At 41.7% G+C, this 20,704-nt stretch overlaps 1 protein-coding gene across 6 annotated transcripts in view; it reads left to right on the top strand.

Moving 5' to 3' along the window:
* The window catches only part of SHOC1 (shortage in chiasmata 1), a 61,797-nt gene extending 43,430 nt beyond the window's left edge, over positions 1-18,367 (top strand). For 5 of the 6 annotated variants that reach the window (XM_061567555.1, XM_061567553.1, XM_061567550.1 and 2 more), the window contains 12 exons: positions 2,491-2,672; positions 3,503-3,575; positions 4,213-4,276; positions 4,795-4,979; positions 6,677-6,785; positions 7,843-7,963; positions 8,368-8,492; positions 9,371-9,464; positions 14,160-14,294; positions 15,498-15,647; positions 16,257-16,431; positions 17,456-18,367. In XM_061567555.1, the coding sequence (XP_061423539.1) occupies positions 2,491-2,672; positions 3,503-3,575; positions 4,213-4,276; positions 4,795-4,979; positions 6,677-6,785; positions 7,843-7,963; positions 8,368-8,492; positions 9,371-9,464; positions 14,160-14,294; positions 15,498-15,647; positions 16,257-16,431; positions 17,456-17,559 (1,517 nt within the window). In that variant the 3' untranslated portion in view covers positions 17,560-18,367. The remainder of the gene's footprint in view (positions 1-2,490; positions 2,673-3,502; positions 3,576-4,212; positions 4,277-4,794; positions 4,980-6,676; positions 6,786-7,842; positions 7,964-8,367; positions 8,493-9,370; positions 9,465-14,159; positions 14,295-15,497; positions 15,648-16,256; positions 16,432-17,455) is intronic. The other variant, XM_061567554.1, reaches the window with a different exon arrangement.
* Positions 18,368-20,704: the final 2,337 nt, after the last annotated feature.

Below are 20,704 nucleotides of genomic sequence, written 5' to 3'. Positions count from 1 at the left end.
TTCCTCTCGTTGTTCTTGTTGAAGTTTTCTTGTTCTTGTTAAAAATTACGCGAGGCACACACACGGGGTTTTTGTGAGGGATGCACCTTTATTCTGATTTTTTTTTGCAGCCGGGGACGGCTGCGAGCTGTACAGGGGGGGGTGATGTAGAGGTGTAATTGCGCATGTCTACGAATGTTGAGGTGTGATTATGCATGGCCACGGATGGCCAACAAACACAAGGGGCGGGGTTACGGCCGTACACAAGGGTGGCGCTCGCACCGACGTCCGCATGTGTATCCCCCACGGGCCCCCCCTTGGGGGCAAGTCCTATAAAAGGTGATGAGCCGAAAGGCTCGGGAGTCGGGACTCAGCTATAACCAGAGAAGACGGAAGACCTGCTAGTGTAGGCCCCAGAGCTCCCCTGGCTCGCTGTCCTTATAAGGGCCGACCAGGGCAAGCCGGTGGCGTGGCCCCGAGAGCCCAGACGAAGCTGGTCTGGTGACTCAGGGAGCCGGGATCCCAGCTTAACCAAGCTGGGACAGATAGCCTCCCCTAGTCCCGTAGTGGAGGAATTGGTATAGGTTAGAGGGGTTAGCTGTCGAGAAATCCCTGTAGCCCAGTGACCTGTAAATAACTGTGTTGGTGTAATAAATAAGTGTGCCTCCGATCCTGTCGTCAAGCCTCCATATACTTACTACATATGTACTAAATGTCATCTTTCTTAAACCTCTAGGGAAATAATCTTAATTTTGGAGCTTTCGTGACTGCAGGAATTATTCTTTGGTTCTTTCGGTAAAGTCACGTACAAAGATAAAATAATAAATGAAATAACTGCATACTACGACGTTTCGATTGCAACACAAGCAATCGTCATCAGGTATAAAAGAAATAGCAACAAAAATCTAACCAGAAAACTATAGACAGACATATAAGCAGACAGATATCACAAAGATACACAGAGAGAGAACACGTATCGGCACAAAGAGAGAGGGATCGTCTCTGTGACGAGGCCTTAAATATAGAGAGGGGCGGGGGCGGAGAGAGGGAGGGGGCAGAGAAAAAATTAGCATGTCAATGAGTGGACGACGACGTGGTACGGTACGCAAGCTTGAAAATTAGGAGAAAGACACACTAAAATTAAATAACCTAGCAAAATATCGAAATGTAATGTAATGCAACACAGAGAGTCGGTCAACACACAATTAACGCATAGCCTGGTTGATTACGTATTTCAAATATTGCTAAGTTAGAATTTAAGTGTTAGATTTTTGTTGCTATTTCTTTTATACCTGATGATGATTGCTTGTGTTGCAATCGAAACGTCGTAGTATGCTGTTATTTAATTTATTATTTTATCTTTGTACGTGACTTTACCGAAAGAACCAAAGAATAACTCTAGGGAAATACCCTAGAGGTTTTTGAGACATCGAGATTAAGGTCTTTATTTATATAGATTGTTATTGTAACAAAATAAATACGCAGATAATTTGCCTCCTTCACATATTTTTTCCTCCAGATAAAATGTAAAACTATTGTTTACACATACACCAGCTAAACGATAACATTGGTTCAACACGAGCAAACTCTGGACCGGGTTTGACATTCACTATGTTTTCAGTAGTCAGGCTTGCTGTGGTGATTTAAATTCACTTTGTAATTGATCTCATCTCTAGTTGGGTGAGATGGACACTTTTTATGCATTCATGAAGTCTAATTTGGACTTTTGCAGAGCTGAATGATGTGATTTCATTTGAGCCTTTCAGATCTGGTAGTTGAATTCACTTCCATTGTTTATTTAGTTTATGACCAACTAGCTTTACTACCCGGCTTCGCCCGAGACTTGTCTTGGATTAATACACGGTCTACGCGGAGGGTGGGAGGAGGATGCATGACGTCGGCAGGCACACTGCATAACGCTGCCGCATGCGGGTGACATCACAGATGTGACGTCACTGCTCACTTTCCGTGCAAAATATATCCATTATTGCGCCCCCCCCCCCCCCCCCCAGAATACAAAAGTCTATTTTTATGCTTTTTGCATTGTGTACAGTCTGGAAGCTACCCACATGCCAAATATTCACACATTTCCATTTTATATATATAAGTTATTTATTATGGTCATGTACAGTGTTGGAGAAGAGGGGCGAGATAGTACACAACAGCAGAGAATTTTGTATTGTAGTGGTCAATATAAGGATATTTGGGGTCCATGAAGTACGCATCGATACACAAAATGTAGAGCAGAGAAGTACAGGAAACAAAAGTCTGGTGTGATGGAAGGCGATTTAGGACCTGGAAGGAGGTGGCCTATGTGGGGCTAAGGATACATTTAAGAGGTAGCTAACGTGATGGGTGAATTGGTAATGAGAGTGATGGACTTGGTGTTAGACATGACAAGATCAGACATGTGGCCTCGTGATTGAGTGCTGGGAGAGATCCATGAATGAATTAATCTAATGAATATTTACACCGCTGTAAAATGCACTCTTTGCATTGTGTTGTTCATAGCATTTCTTTCTGAGAAAAAAGATGCTGATGTGGAGCTGCAACAAATATGGAGACAATTGACTACCGTGCAATTTGCATTTAAAGAAAACCATGAAGCTCACTCAAAGCATGAAAAATTAAAAAGTCTGATATCAGATTGGCTGACAAGGAAGAAACGGAAAAGGAATGACAATGACCCAAAGGTGAGCAGTTTTATTACGAGTTGGAGCATACCAGTGTGTCTAAAGAAGAGCGTTTTCAATCAGCGCAACTATGGACCATATAATGAACCACGAGTCTGTGCTCCTTCAACGTAGCAATAGCAAAACTACACTCCTGAAGCCCTCGCGGCGAGCATGCCTCGCCATCGCCATTTAGCTCCTGGACATATTGCTATATGCAAGAGTAGAATACAATTAGTGCATATTATATGCTATGATAGATTGATTGAAAACACGGACACTCTACATGGAAGAAAGGCTTAACATTATGCAGAGAAACATCTCGAGGTCCATGTTTGGAGTTACACTGATTGAATGTGACAAATTAAATTTGGAGCCATCACATGGACTGTCAAGAAAGTTAAGTGGACTTGGGCAGAACAAATCAGTTAAGATTATCCATAATAGAGGTTTTTGGATTAGATCGCGTAAATATATGAATGTGTCATTAAAACCCGCCACCACGCGACACAGCCAACTGGTAAGGATTGTCACGTAAACAGAACGTGGCCAATTCGTCACTAGTACAGCACACCGGTGTGTTGTAGAGCCAAGCCACAACATTTACAAACTGAGTATGACGTTTCGCCAGTAGTTAAAACTGACCTAATAAACTGACCTAATAATCTGTACAAATAGTTTATTATTTGAGCTAGTCTGTCTCATGTTAAATGATGTGGACTGAATGATATGGGTAAATGTAATTAAATGTTTGGCTGAAAAAAGGGGATGAGCATTCTTTGACATAAATGAGAAAATGCATATGAAATTCAAGTTCTTGTTGTTAAGATGTATAATTTGTGTTCCTTTAGATCATGATTATTGTGAAACGGCATGTTAAAATTCTTTACCCAGCTATTGCACAAAGCCTGAATGGGATTAAAGGTAAACATGGTTTGATTTTTCCAATGCAAAAGAGAGTCATCACCAAGCAGATATGCATATCATGAATCACATATTTTCATCATACTCAGACATGATCAATGAACTCCTGGATGAAGGCCTCCCCCAAACCGTCACCACCTCTCATGATCCCACGATGTAAAAATACATCCAGCACCTACTCATTAACTGATCTCATCGCTCCGTCTCATTGATGGGCTTCCTCTTGGACATATTTACTTCCTCGGCTGCCACTCCATTATTATTCTTGACAATCCTTCCACGAGCATGTTACATCCAAAATAATAAAAATTTTGTTGTCTCAAAAATCACACTTCCATCATTTTGCAGTTCCACCATACAGAAAATGGACAGGACAAAGGCCCTTTTATGCACAGTGGAAACTGGAGACTGTTTAAAGTACACATCATTGATGATATTATTCCTGTATTGTCTTTTAGAACTGCTATTTGTGTTTAGTTTGTTGTCCTTCCCCCGCACACCGGTTAGCACGATTGGCTACGTATGGTGGAAAAAGTTCAACATACATACAGTTATACATTATATTTCTTGAGCCATACATTGAACTTGGCATGGGCACTTTATTTTATGGTGTTTTTTGTTGTAAAATATTTTTCAGGTTTTAAAGTAAAGTACATCTCTCCAAAAGATGAGTCATTTGGATATAACGAAATTCTGAAAAAGTACGTCAATTTATTGTTGAAATTCTATATTTGTAAACATACACAAACACATACCATTTTAAAGCGAACTTTTGATATGTTTAACATCACTGCAAAATCTCAGTTCCTGGTGGCAGCCATCAACGTGCAGTATTCATCACTCATAAATTCTTCCGTATTCTGTGCTTCCCTAGGGCTTCAACATAGTCAAGTCCTATGACTTATGTCTCCTACATGACATGTTTGATATTTTTTTAACTTCTGGATATTTGCTCAGAAATCTTTAGGAGATGCCTAAGGCTTTTGGAGTATGTAATCCCTGTGGTCTGCCAGACTGGCTGCGTCAAGACATGGCATAGAGTTCATGGGTTGTCGAATTAAGTGTGTTGACAGCTGCCTGTAGAAACCATGCCTGACTTGCTGAAGCTTAGTGTTCCTCCATGTGTAATTACCATGTATACTGCCTCTTAATGTCTTAATTGAGTTATGTTTTTTATTTCACTTGTCAATGTGATATTTTATTTAACTTTTTATGACAGCCTGGACAATGCATCATGCATAATAATAGGCAGCAAAGATCTTGCAGAAGATTTTCCATGGGCACAGATTTCATTGGTGATTGAATTTGAGTTCTCAGCTACTTCTCTGTGGGCAGATGTTTGCAAGAGGCAGTTTATACGATACGTTTCTCTCAGAACGGTGCTGCCTGCTTGTTGGGAAGAAGGTAACTTGGATACACGCTGCGAGTATTTGGATTAAGCATTTACTGACTGTAGTGTGTTGAGTAGATACTGATGTTTCATAGAAGAAGTCATCTATATGTATATACAAAAGCAAAGATCCCCTGTATAGCCTAAACAGACTGTTGGGGCAAATGCTGTTATTGAGCATCTATGAAGACAGGCACGGCACACAATTGGCTACGTATGGTGTGAAAGAAGTTCAATATACTATGGGGACCTCATTTGCCAGTAAAAATATGATAATTGGTTCTTTACCCTTCTATCTGGCAACAAAACTGACACCTTTTTGCAAGGAGTCATGTTTGCATAGACCGCAATACCTGCAGTCATAATACAAACAAAAGAACATAACTCTGATAATGTGCACTGTCCTTGAAGTTGATTGGTCCACACCCGAGACAGCTTTCCTTCAAGGACAGTGCACATTATCAGAGTTATGTTCTTTTGTTTGTATTATGACTGCAGGTATTGCGGTCTATGCAAACATGACTCCTTGCAAAAAGGTGTCAGTTTTGTTGCCAGATAGAAGGGTAAAGAACCAATTATCAAGTTCAATATACAGTACATATGAGGGGGTGGGTGGCCAACACCATGCCTGGCCGCCATTGTCTCCCGAGTGGCGATATTTGCACACTGCACCAGGTATTCATTTGACACTGAGTCGACTTAGGACTGGTTCAAATAATCACGACTGGTGTTGGACGTGAGCGTGAATGGAACTCGGGTCACCGGGTTCGTAGCACAACGCGCTACTGCTGCGCCACCGCTCCCCACATAAATATACTGCTTGGCTTTGCAAATTTCTGCCATGGTTTATTTTCACAAGCTTTTGTAACAACCTTGCTTAATTCAGGAAAAGTATTAACGTTGATCTATTACACCTTTGATTGTGGTGTTTTTGTTGGATACTTCAAGTTTTGGGCCTTTGTTTTAAAATGAAATATATGAGAAGTCTGTTGTCAGTTTTCCAAAATTATTTTAGTGATATGTTTCATTAGTTTATACTGAGTAATATTGAAAATCTAGCAGCAATGTCAGTTTAAGAGTACTCTTATGCAACTGACCACTCATTTGTAAATAGTTTTGATCCATATTTGTACACATTGTTTCAGATTGATCATTCTCAGCAGTAAACCAAAAAAATGAGGGAATTCTCTAACATATCGTATACTAATATCAACAAGTGTACTATTCTTACAGGGACCCATATCTAATAAATGGTTCTGGCCTCTAAACATCGGGCAGTTCACCAGCATTGCTTCAAGCAAGCCTGACTGCTGATGAGATACTGAAAGTCAAACCTGATCCACAGTTTGCTTGTTAAACCAATCCTGGTGAAATTGTGCACTTCCAGAAGGCGATGTGGCCGATGGGATGTAAAAAACATTTGGAAAGAAACATATATGAAGGTGTATTGTAACACTCAATCCCAGTACAAATGTAATAGAGATGTAAATTGAAGCATTTGCTGTACTTCCATACTCTAGCAAGTCAAGATGGTGACCTCGATGTCCTTAGGTAGGGAGTGAGTTTCAGGAATTTGTGTGTATTGTGATGAGCCGACCAGTCACTCGGCACGAGCCTCGCGCCCCAGAAATGTGAATCACACACTTGTACGAGAATGCAACATAAATATTCCTGTAAATATTCATGTAAATATTCATGTTTCTGTCAACAGAAGCAAGGCCAAGTGTGTCATTGTTGGCTTCTCTGCATGTTCCTTACAAACTAATCATGTCTCAGAAGCTGACAGGCATCAAGGATTCCTCGAGGTTGCTGGAATCGCGGTACAATGTGTTTTCTCTGTACTTTATGATTTGTGTACAAATATGAGGTGTATAACGATTCAGTGTTGTGTTTCAATTCAGGGGCACAATTATACGCTATTTTTTCATTTTGTTATGGTTTTTACTCTCTCATATGTATAGTTTCTGTGTTTCTAATTATTTTGTGCAGTTTTGTTCTGTATTGTGTCCCTAATGTAACATGAGCATATACGTTGTGTATACTTAGCATAAATCAAAATACATTCTTGAACAAGATGTGTGTATTCTTGCAATGTTACACCCCTCACACATTGACTAACATGCCGAGTCACATGCCATTGGCATTAAACCAATAGCAAAGATAGACAGATGTATTCAGAACAGCTATAAGATAGACAAAAAAATAGAGATGCATTCAGACATGAGATAGTAAAGATATTTACACAGGAGAGCTATACAAGGGATATAAAAGATGTTTCCAGACACGAGGCATTGAGTTTAAATACATATTTATAATAGATGTAACAGAGATGAGAGGGAAAGGAAGGAGGTGTATTCAGTAAAGAAATAAAAAGAGAAGTTACGTAGATATCCACTGAAAAACATCTCTAAGAATAGAGAGAAGATATATTCATAATAGCACGACAAAAGATAGGAGGGATATGGGTTCATATTACAGCTTATGAGGGATGGGAGCAATGTTTTCAGAGGCAAGATTTAAGAGATTTGAGAAACATGTTATCTATAATGTAAATATTCATGATATGAAGATATTTTGCACATCGGACAATAAGATTGTGGGGGTCTCATATGGTATAATATATCACTCCGTGGGCTACGCCCACTTTAAACCTTTATAAACAATTTGCCTTTAGAGGCTTACCCCCTTTTTTCCACACCTGATGACGATCGCTTGTGTTGCGATCGAAAAGTATTTTTTTGTATATTTTTTAACCTATCTACGTGACTTTACCGAAAGACCCAAAAATATATATCGTAATATCGTCAAATCACGGAAACCATGCCGATATACAATAATGTGCATGCTGATATACAAAAATGTGACGTCTTCTAACAGGAACAGTGTAACAATAATGGAAAGAAATTACAATGAATTGACAATTCAGACTTCCGAAGGAACACATCCTATATTTTATGCTGATTTAATTATTGATGAAGGCACAGCTATAGTCCTAAAGGTATTTTTGCTCACACCGGGTATAAGACTAAGGTTGTACTTTTCATGAATTATCGACTGAAATAATGGGTAAAGTTGGTAGTAGTTTATATGTGAGAAGCATGATTTATTTCTGTCATTGAACCCCAATCTTGCATTTTGGATAGCAATGAGCATTTGGAATAGAGTACACGCGTTACCTGTTTGTTTCTGATTTCTGTTTGCTCGACTGTTGTACAGTATTTAGCTTTAATATTCTTTTATTTTGGTAACAGGTCAACTCTTGAAAAATAGACTCTCATTGCCTCTTTATGTTAAACAAGATAAACTTGAAACCAGTTCAACTTACAATATTTTTCACAATTTTGTGTCATCTATTATGTTTAGTTTGTAAAAACATAATTACTGTTTTGCGTGTCTGTGCAGAATCTAGAATGTTTACACGAAGAAGGTGCTACAGACTACATAATTTCCCAGCTGGCAGCACTGTCTCTGCAATTCCAAAAATGCTGGCTCATTCTTTATTTATCCTCGTCCGATTATAACATGACGTAAGACAAATGCATGAAGTATTCACACGTTTGTACAGCAAGGATGACTGATAAATTATATCGTTGATCTTCAAAACTGTTGACACACTCTCTCCTTGTAGCATTAATTCAGTGCTTCGAAATAAATAAGCATACAATTGACCTCTTTCCCATATTTTTCTCTCCAAATAAAAGTACTTTTTACACATCCCATCAGCCATACGACCTTATGGGAATGCATTATTCAGAATCATTGTTTGAACAAAGCAAACTGGACCAGTTTCTCCATAGATGTCACATCATTCAGCGTCACATCGAGTCAAGTATGCTTAAACCATCGCTGGTAAACTGCCAGATGTTTATAGGCAAGAACCTTTTTGTTAGATATGGGTCCTATTTCGATGCAAAACCCATATAATCACAAATTAATCATGAGCATCGTGGAGAATGTAAATTGTGCAATAAATCATTTTAAAACATGCCTCACACTTAACTGGCACAATGCTTCTCAAACATTCACCCCCAGACGGCCATGCAGCCAATGGATGTGCAAATAGTTTTTACGTGGAGAGACAGATATGTTCAGGAGGCATATTGTCTGCATATGTATTTTGTTATTTATATTCTCCACAACAACGTGAATGTTTACTTTATTTTATGTATAAGGAGTGGAATGGGTCAACAGTTGCTCTAGAAACCCAGCTTATGTTGTGGAGGAGTCTATGCTGATTTAGTATGCCATATTATTGGCTACCTTCTTTAAAAGGTGTAATTAAATTACGTTGAAATGTTTGTAATTGGATATTTATTAATTTAGTAAGGTCAAGAAAAACCATATATCCCTAAGATGGTATATTTATTTCGAGCACAAATTTTAAGCTGTGTTTTTCTTGCCATAGGTATTCACATTCTGCAGAAGTTATTCATGGTCTATCTTTTCTAAAAGCAACTTCAGCAATATACAGTGTGAAGAATGACGACTATGAAATAAAGGTTGGGCATAACACCAAGTTAATCATAACCAAATATAAGCTTTAGAGATGAACACTGCATCTTGGGTCAGCGGAGCACCATGCAAGCCTGGTGGGAATGTAGGCCCCACCACCAAACCCAGACATTCCTTAGCCTAGGTCTATCAACACTGTGCGGTGTCCTGTAATAACAATGACACATTTCCTCAATATTGTAAATCTTCAAAAAATATCCTGAAGCAGATTAGTGCTGGATATAACCACATTTGCCAATATTATTTGTAACTTTCATCCTTACCCATGTATCGATAGATCAATATTAATGTGCAATTTTATTGAGGGACTTGCCCAAGCTTGCATTTAATGTTGAAATATTGGCAGAAATGTATGTAATTATGCAATTAGTACTTATAAACGTTATTATGGTGGTGGAGTTTATGTGTTCCAATGACCCTCAGAGCTATGTTGCCTGGAGTCTTGTACTCCTGGTAGGGTCTCCCTTGGTGAACAGGTCGGGAGGAAGTTCCAGACAAATAATGGTCCCAAAAAAATCACCTCATGAATAGTTACAAAAAAACTAAAATAAGAAAACCTCACCCAGATAATGGATATCGGGACACACTCCTGGAGGCAGGCCTGGGGGTGGTGTTCACCGGCAAGCGCCTGGTGGTCGGGTGACTCACGTAACCTGGTCAGGCCCAGCTCAAAATGGCTACATGGTGCCGTCCTGTGGGCCCACCAACTGCAGTACCAAGGGTGAGGGGTGGGTGCGATGCCAGTATGGCAGGGAGAGGGATGGTCCCAGATGGACTGGACCTTGGCGATGGACACTAGCTATTGGGACGTGGAATGTCACGTCACTGGTGGGGAAGGAGCCAGATCTGGTGAAGGAGGTGTAGAGGTACCGACTATCATCAGTCTCACCTCCACACACAGCATTGGTACTGGAACCAAACTTCTCGATCGGGGGTGGTCTCTCTCCTATTCCGGAGTAACCCTGGTGAGAGGCCTCGGGTGGGTTTGGGGATACTTACAAGCCCCCGGCTGGGTACTGCTCAGTTGGGAGTTTGTTCCAGTGGATGAGAGGGTCGCCTCAAAGAGACTTCAGGTCTCAGAAAATAAAACTCTGACTTTTGTCTGTGATTATGCACCAAACAGCAGTTCAGATTATTCGGCCTTCTTGGAGACGGTGGGTGCAGTGCTCGACAGAGTGCCGCACACCGACCCCATAGTCTTACTGGGCGACTTCAATGCTCACGTGGGAAACGATGGAGATATCTGGAAAGGCATGTTTGGGAGGAATGGCCCCCCATAATCTGAACCCTACCGGTGATGTTTTTTTTGGAATTATGCGCAAGTCACGGAATGTAAATAACAAACACCATGTTCGAACACAAGGATGCTCATAAGTGTACTTGGTACCAGAGCACCCTGGGCTGAAGGTCAATGATTGACTTAATAGTTGTGTAATGCGGGCGTAAATGGGCGGGGCGGATATGACGATCCGAGAGGGAGGAGTCAGGGTGACGTGGGGGAGAAGTTATAGCGGGGAGACAGGAAGCTATCTGGGGCAGTCGGGGGAGTGAAGGGTGGTGAACACGTTGGGTGGTCGCCGTGCCTCAGCCTGGTGGCTGAGGGGCTCATGACGGCGCCAGCCAGCGGGGTGGAAGAGAGAGTGGAGGATTGAGGTAGGAAGTGGCGAGATAGCCACAGAGGCCACGAAGGGCTGAGGTAGGAAATGGCGAGATAGCCACAGAGGCCACGAAGGGCTGAGGTAGGAAATGGCGAGATAGCCATAGAGGCCACGAAGGGCTGACATTGGGAGGTGGCGAGATCGCCACGCACGGAGGAACAGGGAGCAGAGATGGAGCTGCTGGGGGAGCAGCCAGAGGGCTGTACCAAGAGCCTGCAGCGGAGCTGCAGGAGCGTGGAAGGCTACGGGAGCGAAGGCAGATGTGGGGCTGCCAGGGAGAGAGTCTCAGGAGGAGTGCCGTGTGGGAAGGAGAACGCGAACCCCAAATAAAGGACACGGAGTCAGCGAGAAGCGTCTGAGTCATTTTATTACAGTTGTATCATCGGACCTAAGGCCATATGTTCTGGACACTCGGGTGAAGAGGCAGAGCTTTCAACTGATCACCACCTGGTGGTAAGTAGAATCTGACGCTTGGGGCACCAACCAGATAGACGTGGAAGGCCCAAAAGAATAGTGCGGGTTTTCTGGGAACGTCTGGCACAAGACCCAGTGCAGAAAGATTTCAACTTCCACCTCCGGGAAAACTTCTGCACTCCAGTGAGGTCGTGGACATTGAGTCCAAGTGGACGATGTTCAGGACCTTGATTGTGGATGCAGCTGCAAAAGGCTGTGGCCTGAAGGCAGTTGGTGCTTGTCATGGCGGCAGCCCTATGACCTGCTGGTGGGCACCAGTGGTGAGGGAAGCTGTCAAGTTGAAGAAGGAAGCTCTCTGAATTGAGAGGTCCCAGCTTGCCAAGAGGGTGGAAGCTGCAGCAGTTGCTGAAGTGAAAGCCGCGGTGTGGGAGGAGTTTGGAGATGCCATGGAGAGTGACTACCGGTCAGCCTCAAAGGTGTTCTGGCAAACCATCCGACGCTTTAGGAGGGCTCGACGGGACGTGGCCCAGACTGTTTTCAGTAAAGGTGGCGTAACATTGACCTCAACTCAGGAGATAGTCGAGAGGTGGAAGGAACACTTTGAGGAGCTCCTGAACCCCATGCACAGGCCCTCCTCTCAGGACGCAGCCATGTAAACAGCTGGGGGGGGGGGGGGGGGGGTTGGATCCATTACGGCTGCTGAAATCGCTGTGACGGTCGAGGGCCTTCATAGTAGCAAAGCTGCTGGAGTCGACTAGATTTGCCCAGAGTTTTTGAAAGCACTGGAGAGTGTGTCGTGGTTAACACGCCTCTTCAATGTTGCATGGAAGGCGGGGACAGTACCTCTGGATTGGAAAACTAGGGTCGTGGTTCCCACTTTTTAAAAAGGGAACCAGAGGGTGTGCTCCAATAACAGAGGAATCAAACTGCTCAGCATCCCAGGTAAAGCTGATGCCAGAGTGTTAGAGAGGAGGCTCTGCCCAGTGGTCGAGCCTCAGATTCAGGAAGAACGATGTGGATTCCGTCGTTGTCATGGAGCAATGGACCAGCTCTTTTCCCTGTCACAGATATTTGAGGGGTCATGGGAGTATCCTTCTCCAGTCTACCTCTGCTCTGTAGACTTGGAGAAAGTATATGACCGTGTTCCTAGAAATGTCTTGTGGGAGGTGCTGCGGGAGTATGATGTACTGGTGCTGCTTTTGTGTGCTATCGGGTCCCTCTATTCCCAGAGTGAGAGTTGTGTCCATATTCTTGGTGTTAAATCAAAGTCGTTCACTGTGGGTTTTGGACTCCACCAAGAGTGCATCCTGTCTCCGATTTTCATAGACAGGATATCAAGGTGCAGCCGAGGTATTGAGAGTATCCAGTTCAGGGGTATGGAGGTGGCGTCGCTGCTTTTTGCACGTGACTTTGTCCTCTTTGCCTCGTCAGTCTGTGATCTCTTGAATTAACTTGAATTATTTAATGCCCAGTGTGAAGCGGCTGTGATGAGGATCAGCACCTCCAAATCTGAGGTTATGGTTCACTCGCGGGAGATGGTGGATTGCTCTCTCCAGGTGAGGGGGGAACAGCTGCCCTTAGTGGAGGAGTTTAAGTACCACGGGGTCTCTTTCGCAAGTGGGAGCGGGAGATCGGCAGACTGGCAACCCTATTGCATGGTCATTTGCCAGCAAGTGAATTGCAACCCTTCATAGCACAGTCATGTTATGTTGCCTTTGAGCCGCATTGTTTTCTTGTAAAATGTACAACTTTTGTATTACTCTTTGGTTCTTTCGGTAAAGTCACGTAGAAGATACAATCAAATAATAGAATACAAATTAGGAAGTGTAATGCAATGCAACACAGAGAGTCGGCTAACACACAGTTAATGCATTGCCTGGTTGATTAACGTTCTCCCAAATATTTCTAAATTAGAAGTAATCTAGTAATAGGTTTTTACCCTTTCAACTTGTACAAAAACTGACACCTTTATACAAGGCATCATGTTTGCAATAACCACAACACAAGCAGTCAAAATGCAAATAAAAAGAAACAACTCTGATGATGATAATGATATGCACTGCCCTTGAAGTTGATTGGTCCACACCCCAGACAGCTTTTCTTAGAGCCTAGTCTTCATTGGTGTTGGACCAGATGACGCCAAAAGGCGTACAACTCAAAGTCAGCGCACTATCAGAGTATTGAGAGCTCGGGATAAGCATTTACACTATGAGACCTCCTTTACCAGTGGCAAAATATAGTAATAGATTTTTACCCTTTCAACTGGTACAAAAACTGACACCTTTATACAAGGCATCATGTTTGCAATAACCACAACACAAGCAGTCAAAATGCTAACAAAAAGAAACAACTCTGATGATACTGATATGCACTGTCCTTTTGACTGCTTGTGTTGTGGTTATTGCAAACATGATGCCTTGTATAAAGGTTGCAGTTTTTGTACCAGTTGAAAGGGTAAAAACCTATTACTATATTTTGCCACTGGTAAAGGAGGTCTCATAGTAGAAGTAATCTATTATTATTTTATTTTATACGTGACTTTACCGAAAGAACAATTATTCCTGCAATCACGAAAGCTTCGAATCTAACTTTTGTATTGCATTGATGTAGATTCTTCAAACTGGAAGCATTCAAGAAACAGTAGAAGCAATACGGGCGATTGGGGATGTGACACTCTTCAGCAGCAAGGGTTGGGACCTTGACCACTGTATTGTGAGGCCTTTTTTGAAGCCCTTGGTTTCAAAGGTAAGCTAACTTCATCCATATCTACATCTATATGAAGTACAATGCAGCCCCAGTGCATACCTGCCTATTTGAATGCTACTGACATTGTAATTTATTTGCGAGTGCTGATCCACAATCATGGATTACCAAGCTGCCCTTGGATTTAGTTACCAAAATGTGCCACAATACTACCACAGTCGAGGCTTGATGTTAACTGTATGTCTGGACTCTCCAGCAATACTCTACAGAGCGCATCTGCAGAGTATAAATCATGCACGTTTGGTTGAGTGGTCTTTTCGGAGGGGTACGGGGTAGAACAAGGGACTGGCCAGTGTGATATTGTTTTATGTATGCAATATGTTCAGGAGCTAAATGGCAATGTAGACGTCTGCTAGCCATGAGAGGGCTTCAAGAGAGAGTTCGTGTGGTTTCACTATTCCTCTATTGAAGGAGCGCCGACTGCATTGGTTTACCACACTGTATGGTCCATAGTTTGAGTTGCATGGCCAGTCGTACTACTGTGGCTTGTACTGGTAGGAACGAAGTGGACCAGCCACCAATAGATTATTTCGTCCGTCCGTCCGTGTAGCAACATCGCCCCCTACTGCAAACACTTGGCATGACCCTACAAAAACCTTTAGACTCAGTGACGCTTTCCTGGCTAAACAAGTGTAACATTCCCTTATAATTCCCTCAGATAGCTTTTAATTAAAAATTTGAAATTAAATAAAAAAACTCACAGCGCCCTAAAGCCTACAGCTAGGCCTAAAGCCTAGAACTAGGCCTGAAACTCTCCCTTCGTATCGTACCCCCGCGTGTGTGAAAGGGAGTTAATGTTTAACAATGTTACATTCCCTCATGTTTTTAAATAGAAACATTTAAATTTAAAGCTTTTACATAAATAATTAAAACATTTAAATAAAAAATTTACTCACAGCGCCCTTATATAACCAAGTAAATCAGGTTTTTGTTTACTATTCCATATACTAATGGAGTAGCCTTCTGCTGAAAACTGTGCTCTGCAAGGATTTACATTAATTTAGTTGTGACACGTTTGCTGTTTTCAATGCTCAATGTTCCCGACTTTCTGCTGACGTTTTTTTACAATGTTTTTATTTTAACAATAAGAGATGTATAGACAGGTTAACATTTATTGTTCACGAACCCAGTGTAATTATTGTCATCTGTGTTCTAAATACAAAACACTTTTGCTTCCATTTGTAGGAGGAGCAATTTTTGCTCGGATTTCCTTGTATTAATGCATTCGTAGCACAACTGATGTTACACAAATTAGATTCACTCCAGCAAATCCTGTCATTGTCACTGCCAACATTATGCAACCTTTTGCCCCAAGTGCCAACAAAGGTCTTGAAGGTAAAGTTATGCTGTGTCCTGCCGAAACCGCCTTTTTTAAGAAATCATTGTTCCCTCGAGCTTGCTAATGTTTGTAATCAACTAGTTCCTCTTTTACCACTTGTATCGGGTTGTCTGTGGTAGCATGACCATCTCTTTGCAGTATTAACTATGAAATCGACATTCGCATGCAGACTGGCTCTGTCTTTTTTACATTTAAACCTTTTTTTACTTCCTGGGCCAATCACTCAATAACGCGCTAAATAAAGTATAGAAATAAACACTGGCATCAATTTGTACTGAGCAGTGGTGCGGTGGTTAACATACTGCACTGTTAACCTGGCGACTCGAGTTTGATTTTCGGCCATGGCTAAAACCTGTGGCAAGTAATATCTGAACCTGGCTTGGGGCCCCCTTTCGCAATCCACACTTAGCAGCGTGGTGAGGTATGGTCAAATAAGCTCCATGACTGAGATGGCATGGGGAGGCCTTCATCCGAGAGTGGATGGACACGATTTTTTAAATTATAATTGTTTTGCCATGTTTTTTTTACTTTCATATATAAAGAGATCAGTACGCAATTGTCTATACTGATGCCTGTTACTTAATTTTTAAACCATATTCCCACAGCTTTTCAATGAAATATGTATGAGGTATCAGCCAGTCAAAAGAATGGAACAAGATGATGACTTTATGCATTTAAACTCACCTCCATTTGAAACCTCCGAATACCAGATCAAGTCAAGTTTTCACCACACTCATCAAGGGGAAGACACATTTTTATTTGGGCCTGTTTTAATGTCAGGTAATGCAATTCATGTATAAATATTTAGCTTGTTTTGGCTGATGTATAATATATATCTGAGTAAAATTCTGAACTTTGTCAATTCCAGTCTTCAACTTACGAACTGGTTCTGTTCCTGAGACCCGTTCATAAATCGAATGGTTTGTAAGTCATAACGTAATAATGTACTGTATTTAAATGCACATATGGTCAGTGTTATAAAATGTGTTATGGTTCAACAAAAAAGGAAGCATTGTTAAACTCAAAGAATTATTATGCATTTGCATGCAATACTGTAATACTGTATAGTACAATAAAACTAAATAAAGTAACAAATAGAAAAAGTCAGCTTTCTTTCCACGTACCGTCAGTCCTGATACTGGCTTGCTTGTCAGAAAGGGCCGTAATTGAGTCCCCACAATTGTACATAAAAAATCCCCTCCAGCCTGAACAGGCTGTGGGACAAAGTGTTGTTAGCGAGCAGCGACTATGAAAGCCGGCACAGTCCACTAGGGGGTAGATGGCAAGCACCACGCCTAACCGCCTTCGATTCCCCAGTGACGATGTTTACACACCGCACCAGGTACTCATTTTATGCTGAGTCGACCTAGGGGAGGTCCAGGACCCATTTAGATAATCGTCACTTGTGTTGGTCGTGAGCAGGAATCGAACTCGGGTAACCGTCCTGGTAATACAGCGCGTTAATCGTTGCACTACTGCTCCCCAAACACATACGAGGGCACACGCACACTCACTTGCACACACACACACCAACACTCACTCCGAGCGGGTTGCTTTGACTCATTACATTTCGCGGAGGACCGCTCCGCTTAACAAAATAGTTGTGCGGTTTAGTTCACAAGAGCGAGTTCGCGTTTGCAAGGCTATGTTAAAGAAAAATCTCATAGAAGCTGGTTCGTAAGTGCAGATGTTTATAAGTCGGGTGTTCGTAAATTGAGAACTGCCTGTATATTTACAATATAACTAAACATGCCCACTTGTTAATTGTGACTTACTGTATTTTTTGTCATTTTTTTAAATTTAGATTCATGCTTGGACATAAAGGATGATGCACAAAAACAGAAACAACTATTTTATGTACGAGTGCCTGGCCGCAAAGATGGACAAACCCGACTTGCTTTTATCTAAACGATGTCGCGTAAATTCACACTTTGGAGTTCCCTGCTCATTGTCACTTGTAATCATTATGTTTCCCAGGTGAAGCAGATGATGAATAACATCCATTGTACTCAACGATGATAATTAATTTCACAAGAATGGGGTGAGGTAATAGAGTTTATGTAAGTACAGTTTAGTAAAAGACGGTGATTTGCTGCTCAAATGAGCCTTGCGTCGGTTGCCATCTCTTGTTTACACCCTTGAGCCAGTGGGGTAGTACTAGTGGTAGTAATTACACATTCCTATGGCAAGGTCAAAGGTATAATTTACTAAACTTACATTATGTACGTGTTATGGACAGAAATGCAGACCACTGGCTGCAATGTTTGATTTATTTGGACCACTCACAATGGAGAAAACACCTTTTGTCGAAATTTAGCAATCATCACACCAGTTAGGAAATATACCAATTGTACTCCCTTTGTTGTCGTCACTAAATGAGTACTGTATATGGGATCTGATGAAACAGTTCTAAGATTAGGTATTTTATTTTGACATTCGCATTACACTGACCAAGTAGTGACTGCTATCCTCTCATCTCCCCTTGCAAGGATCTACTTTCCATCGGTCCTCTTTGATGATACTCTGTAGTGTCACTTCCAGTTTTGAGGTGGCTCAGCTGCAGAGCGAGTGACTCGCATCGGATAGTTGTGAGTTCAAATCTTGGATGGCCGTTGATTTGACCTATAATGCCTCCCTCTGAAGTCGACAAAATAGGTACCACTTTGCGGGGATGTTAACGTTGTCTATTAAACCGACTCGCCCACCCTCCCCTCCCTAGGAATGGGGATTTTCCACCAATCGCTGAGGGTTGTAAGTATGAGATGAGTACTGCCGCAATTCTTATTTGAAAGGGAACCACTTTGAATGTTAGACGATGTTTGAAGTAATTGAAGGAATGTCATCAAACCTGTTTGTAGGTTTGGCTACAGAAAATATCGCAAAGTGCTATGTAAGCAGTGTATGGCAGGTGACGAGAGACTTGGAATGGCCCCGCTTGGCCTAAAGCCGACACTGGTACATTTTTAAAGATCCAAAATGTTGGGTTCTACGTGGGTGCCATCACCTGTGAATCTCGTAGGCACTGCAACACATACTACTTGTACGTCTGCTTCACTGTCTAACCATTGAGGACAAATTCACGTTGAACCAGTTCATGGTTAAAGGCGGTCATCGGTAACGTTTGTATACATATGGTCCCTGTTGGTGTTCTAGATTCAGTTAACTCTGTTCTACACTGGGATCTTCAAGAGCATAACTATAAACGCACATTTCAATGATTGTTATAATCTGTTAAGATCTTAAGCCAAGCAAAGAATATTAGTTAATTAAATATGCAACCAAATTCGCCTCAGCATATCTACGCAATGATTTTGTTAAATCCTTTATATTAAGTTCACTTGCTTGCGCGCTTACGACCGTGCAAATCTTTCGCTCGTTTTTAACCCACTTCCCGTGATCCAATCGAGCTGACATTTTGCACACAGACTCGTTGTGCGAGACAATTAATGTTCGTGAAATTTTGTTTCCAAAATGTTACACTTTATAGGACAACAATATTCTATTTAATTACCAATTGCTTAATGGTGGCAGACAATCATCTGACCCATAGGTGGCAGCCATCTCAAGCCAGAGGACGAGAGGACTCTAGCCGCCACGCATATAAAGGATTTAGAGTGAAAAACTTTGTTTTTACGGGTTAATTTTTTTACACATCCATTGGCGCCACAGCCTTTTTCTGGGAGTGAATTGTGTGAGTTGCATTGCTTTACCACAAGACAAATTCTCTACCCGTTTTGACATTAAGTGTTTCAGCAGCAGGCAGGCTTGCTTCAACCCAACTATAATATATAAAAGATTTAGATTGTATTAGATGGTGCATTACACTGTCGCTCGCGCTTGTGTAGACCGTATACAAATTCATTAAATACATCTTTACTAAATGATGTTATCTGCACATTTGGTTTGATTACTATGATAGAAAGTTAAGTTTCATACTGTAAAGACAATATTCCAAATTCACGTCACGTACTCACTTTCTTGGGGCTATTCGCCTCGGACGTTTTAAATCTTTCGTGCCAAAATTGGCTTCGGTGTCTTAGATGTTGCCATAACGGCAACTTTTGTCAATTTACTTCGTATTTGCACAATTATTTCGTGTTTTCAGTCGTTAATGTTAAGATTTGTTGTAACTTCAAAACTGATTGAAACGGGTTAGACGCTGTGATACACAACAAAATAAAACATTGCTTTGACTTTAATACGCAAGTGTTTTGTCTGCGGTCAAGGGGTCGGATGAGGTACGAATGTAGTACTGTATGTTGAACTTCTTTTGCACCGTACGTCGCCAACCGTGCTCATCGGAGGAGCGGGGCAAAGAATCGGTTATAAAGGAATGAGTTTTACATTTAGATGTAAAAGTGCACAGTTCCAAGTGGCTTCTTGAAAGTGCGCGGTGCAGTGCCGTCTTTGTTCGATGGTTGGCTGAAGGCCGCTGCGAGGATGGCCGGAGAAACAGCCGAGGAATAAACACCTGAGGACGGCTGCTTGCATTGTGGCCGAAACGTCGTGAGAATTGTATTTTATTATGTAGTATTTTATTATTTCCCTTCTACGTGACTTTACCGAAAGAACCAAGAATATGTTTATTTGTTTGTTATTCTAATGACCTCCCCCCGACTGGACATCTATGAAAAAAGCGTCATTGATCATTGGATTCCTCCAGGCGACATAAAAGATTCTGATTCTATGAGAAAGGAATACTTTATAGCGATCCTCGTCATATCGTGGATTGGAAATTCCATCGCGACAGAAACTTAATCACTTTATAACATCCCATCCGGAAACTGGAAAGGGGGCTTCAATATAACTTTATTAAAGATTCGTAACTTAGCAACCGAGGAGGGGCTTGAATATAACTTTATAGAAAACCGATGTTGCGTCCTGGGAGGGAGTTAAAATAACTTTATTGGTAACCCACTCCCTGCCGCGCGACAATAACTTTATTGATTACCAACTCCCTGCCGCTTGACAATAACTTTATTGATTACCAACTCCCTGCCGCTTGACAATAACTTTATTGATTACCAACTCCGTGCCGCTTGACAATAACTTT

Source organism: Lethenteron reissneri, chromosome 39 (genome assembly GCF_015708825.2).
Source record: "Lethenteron reissneri isolate LAM-NWPU_2019-01 chromosome 39, ASM1570882v1, whole genome shotgun sequence".
NCBI classification, from domain to species: Eukaryota; Metazoa; Chordata; class Hyperoartia; order Petromyzontiformes; family Petromyzontidae; genus Lethenteron; species Lethenteron reissneri.
The sequence above is the reverse complement of the archived record's forward strand: the minus strand, read 5'-3'. Positions and strand labels throughout refer to the sequence as shown.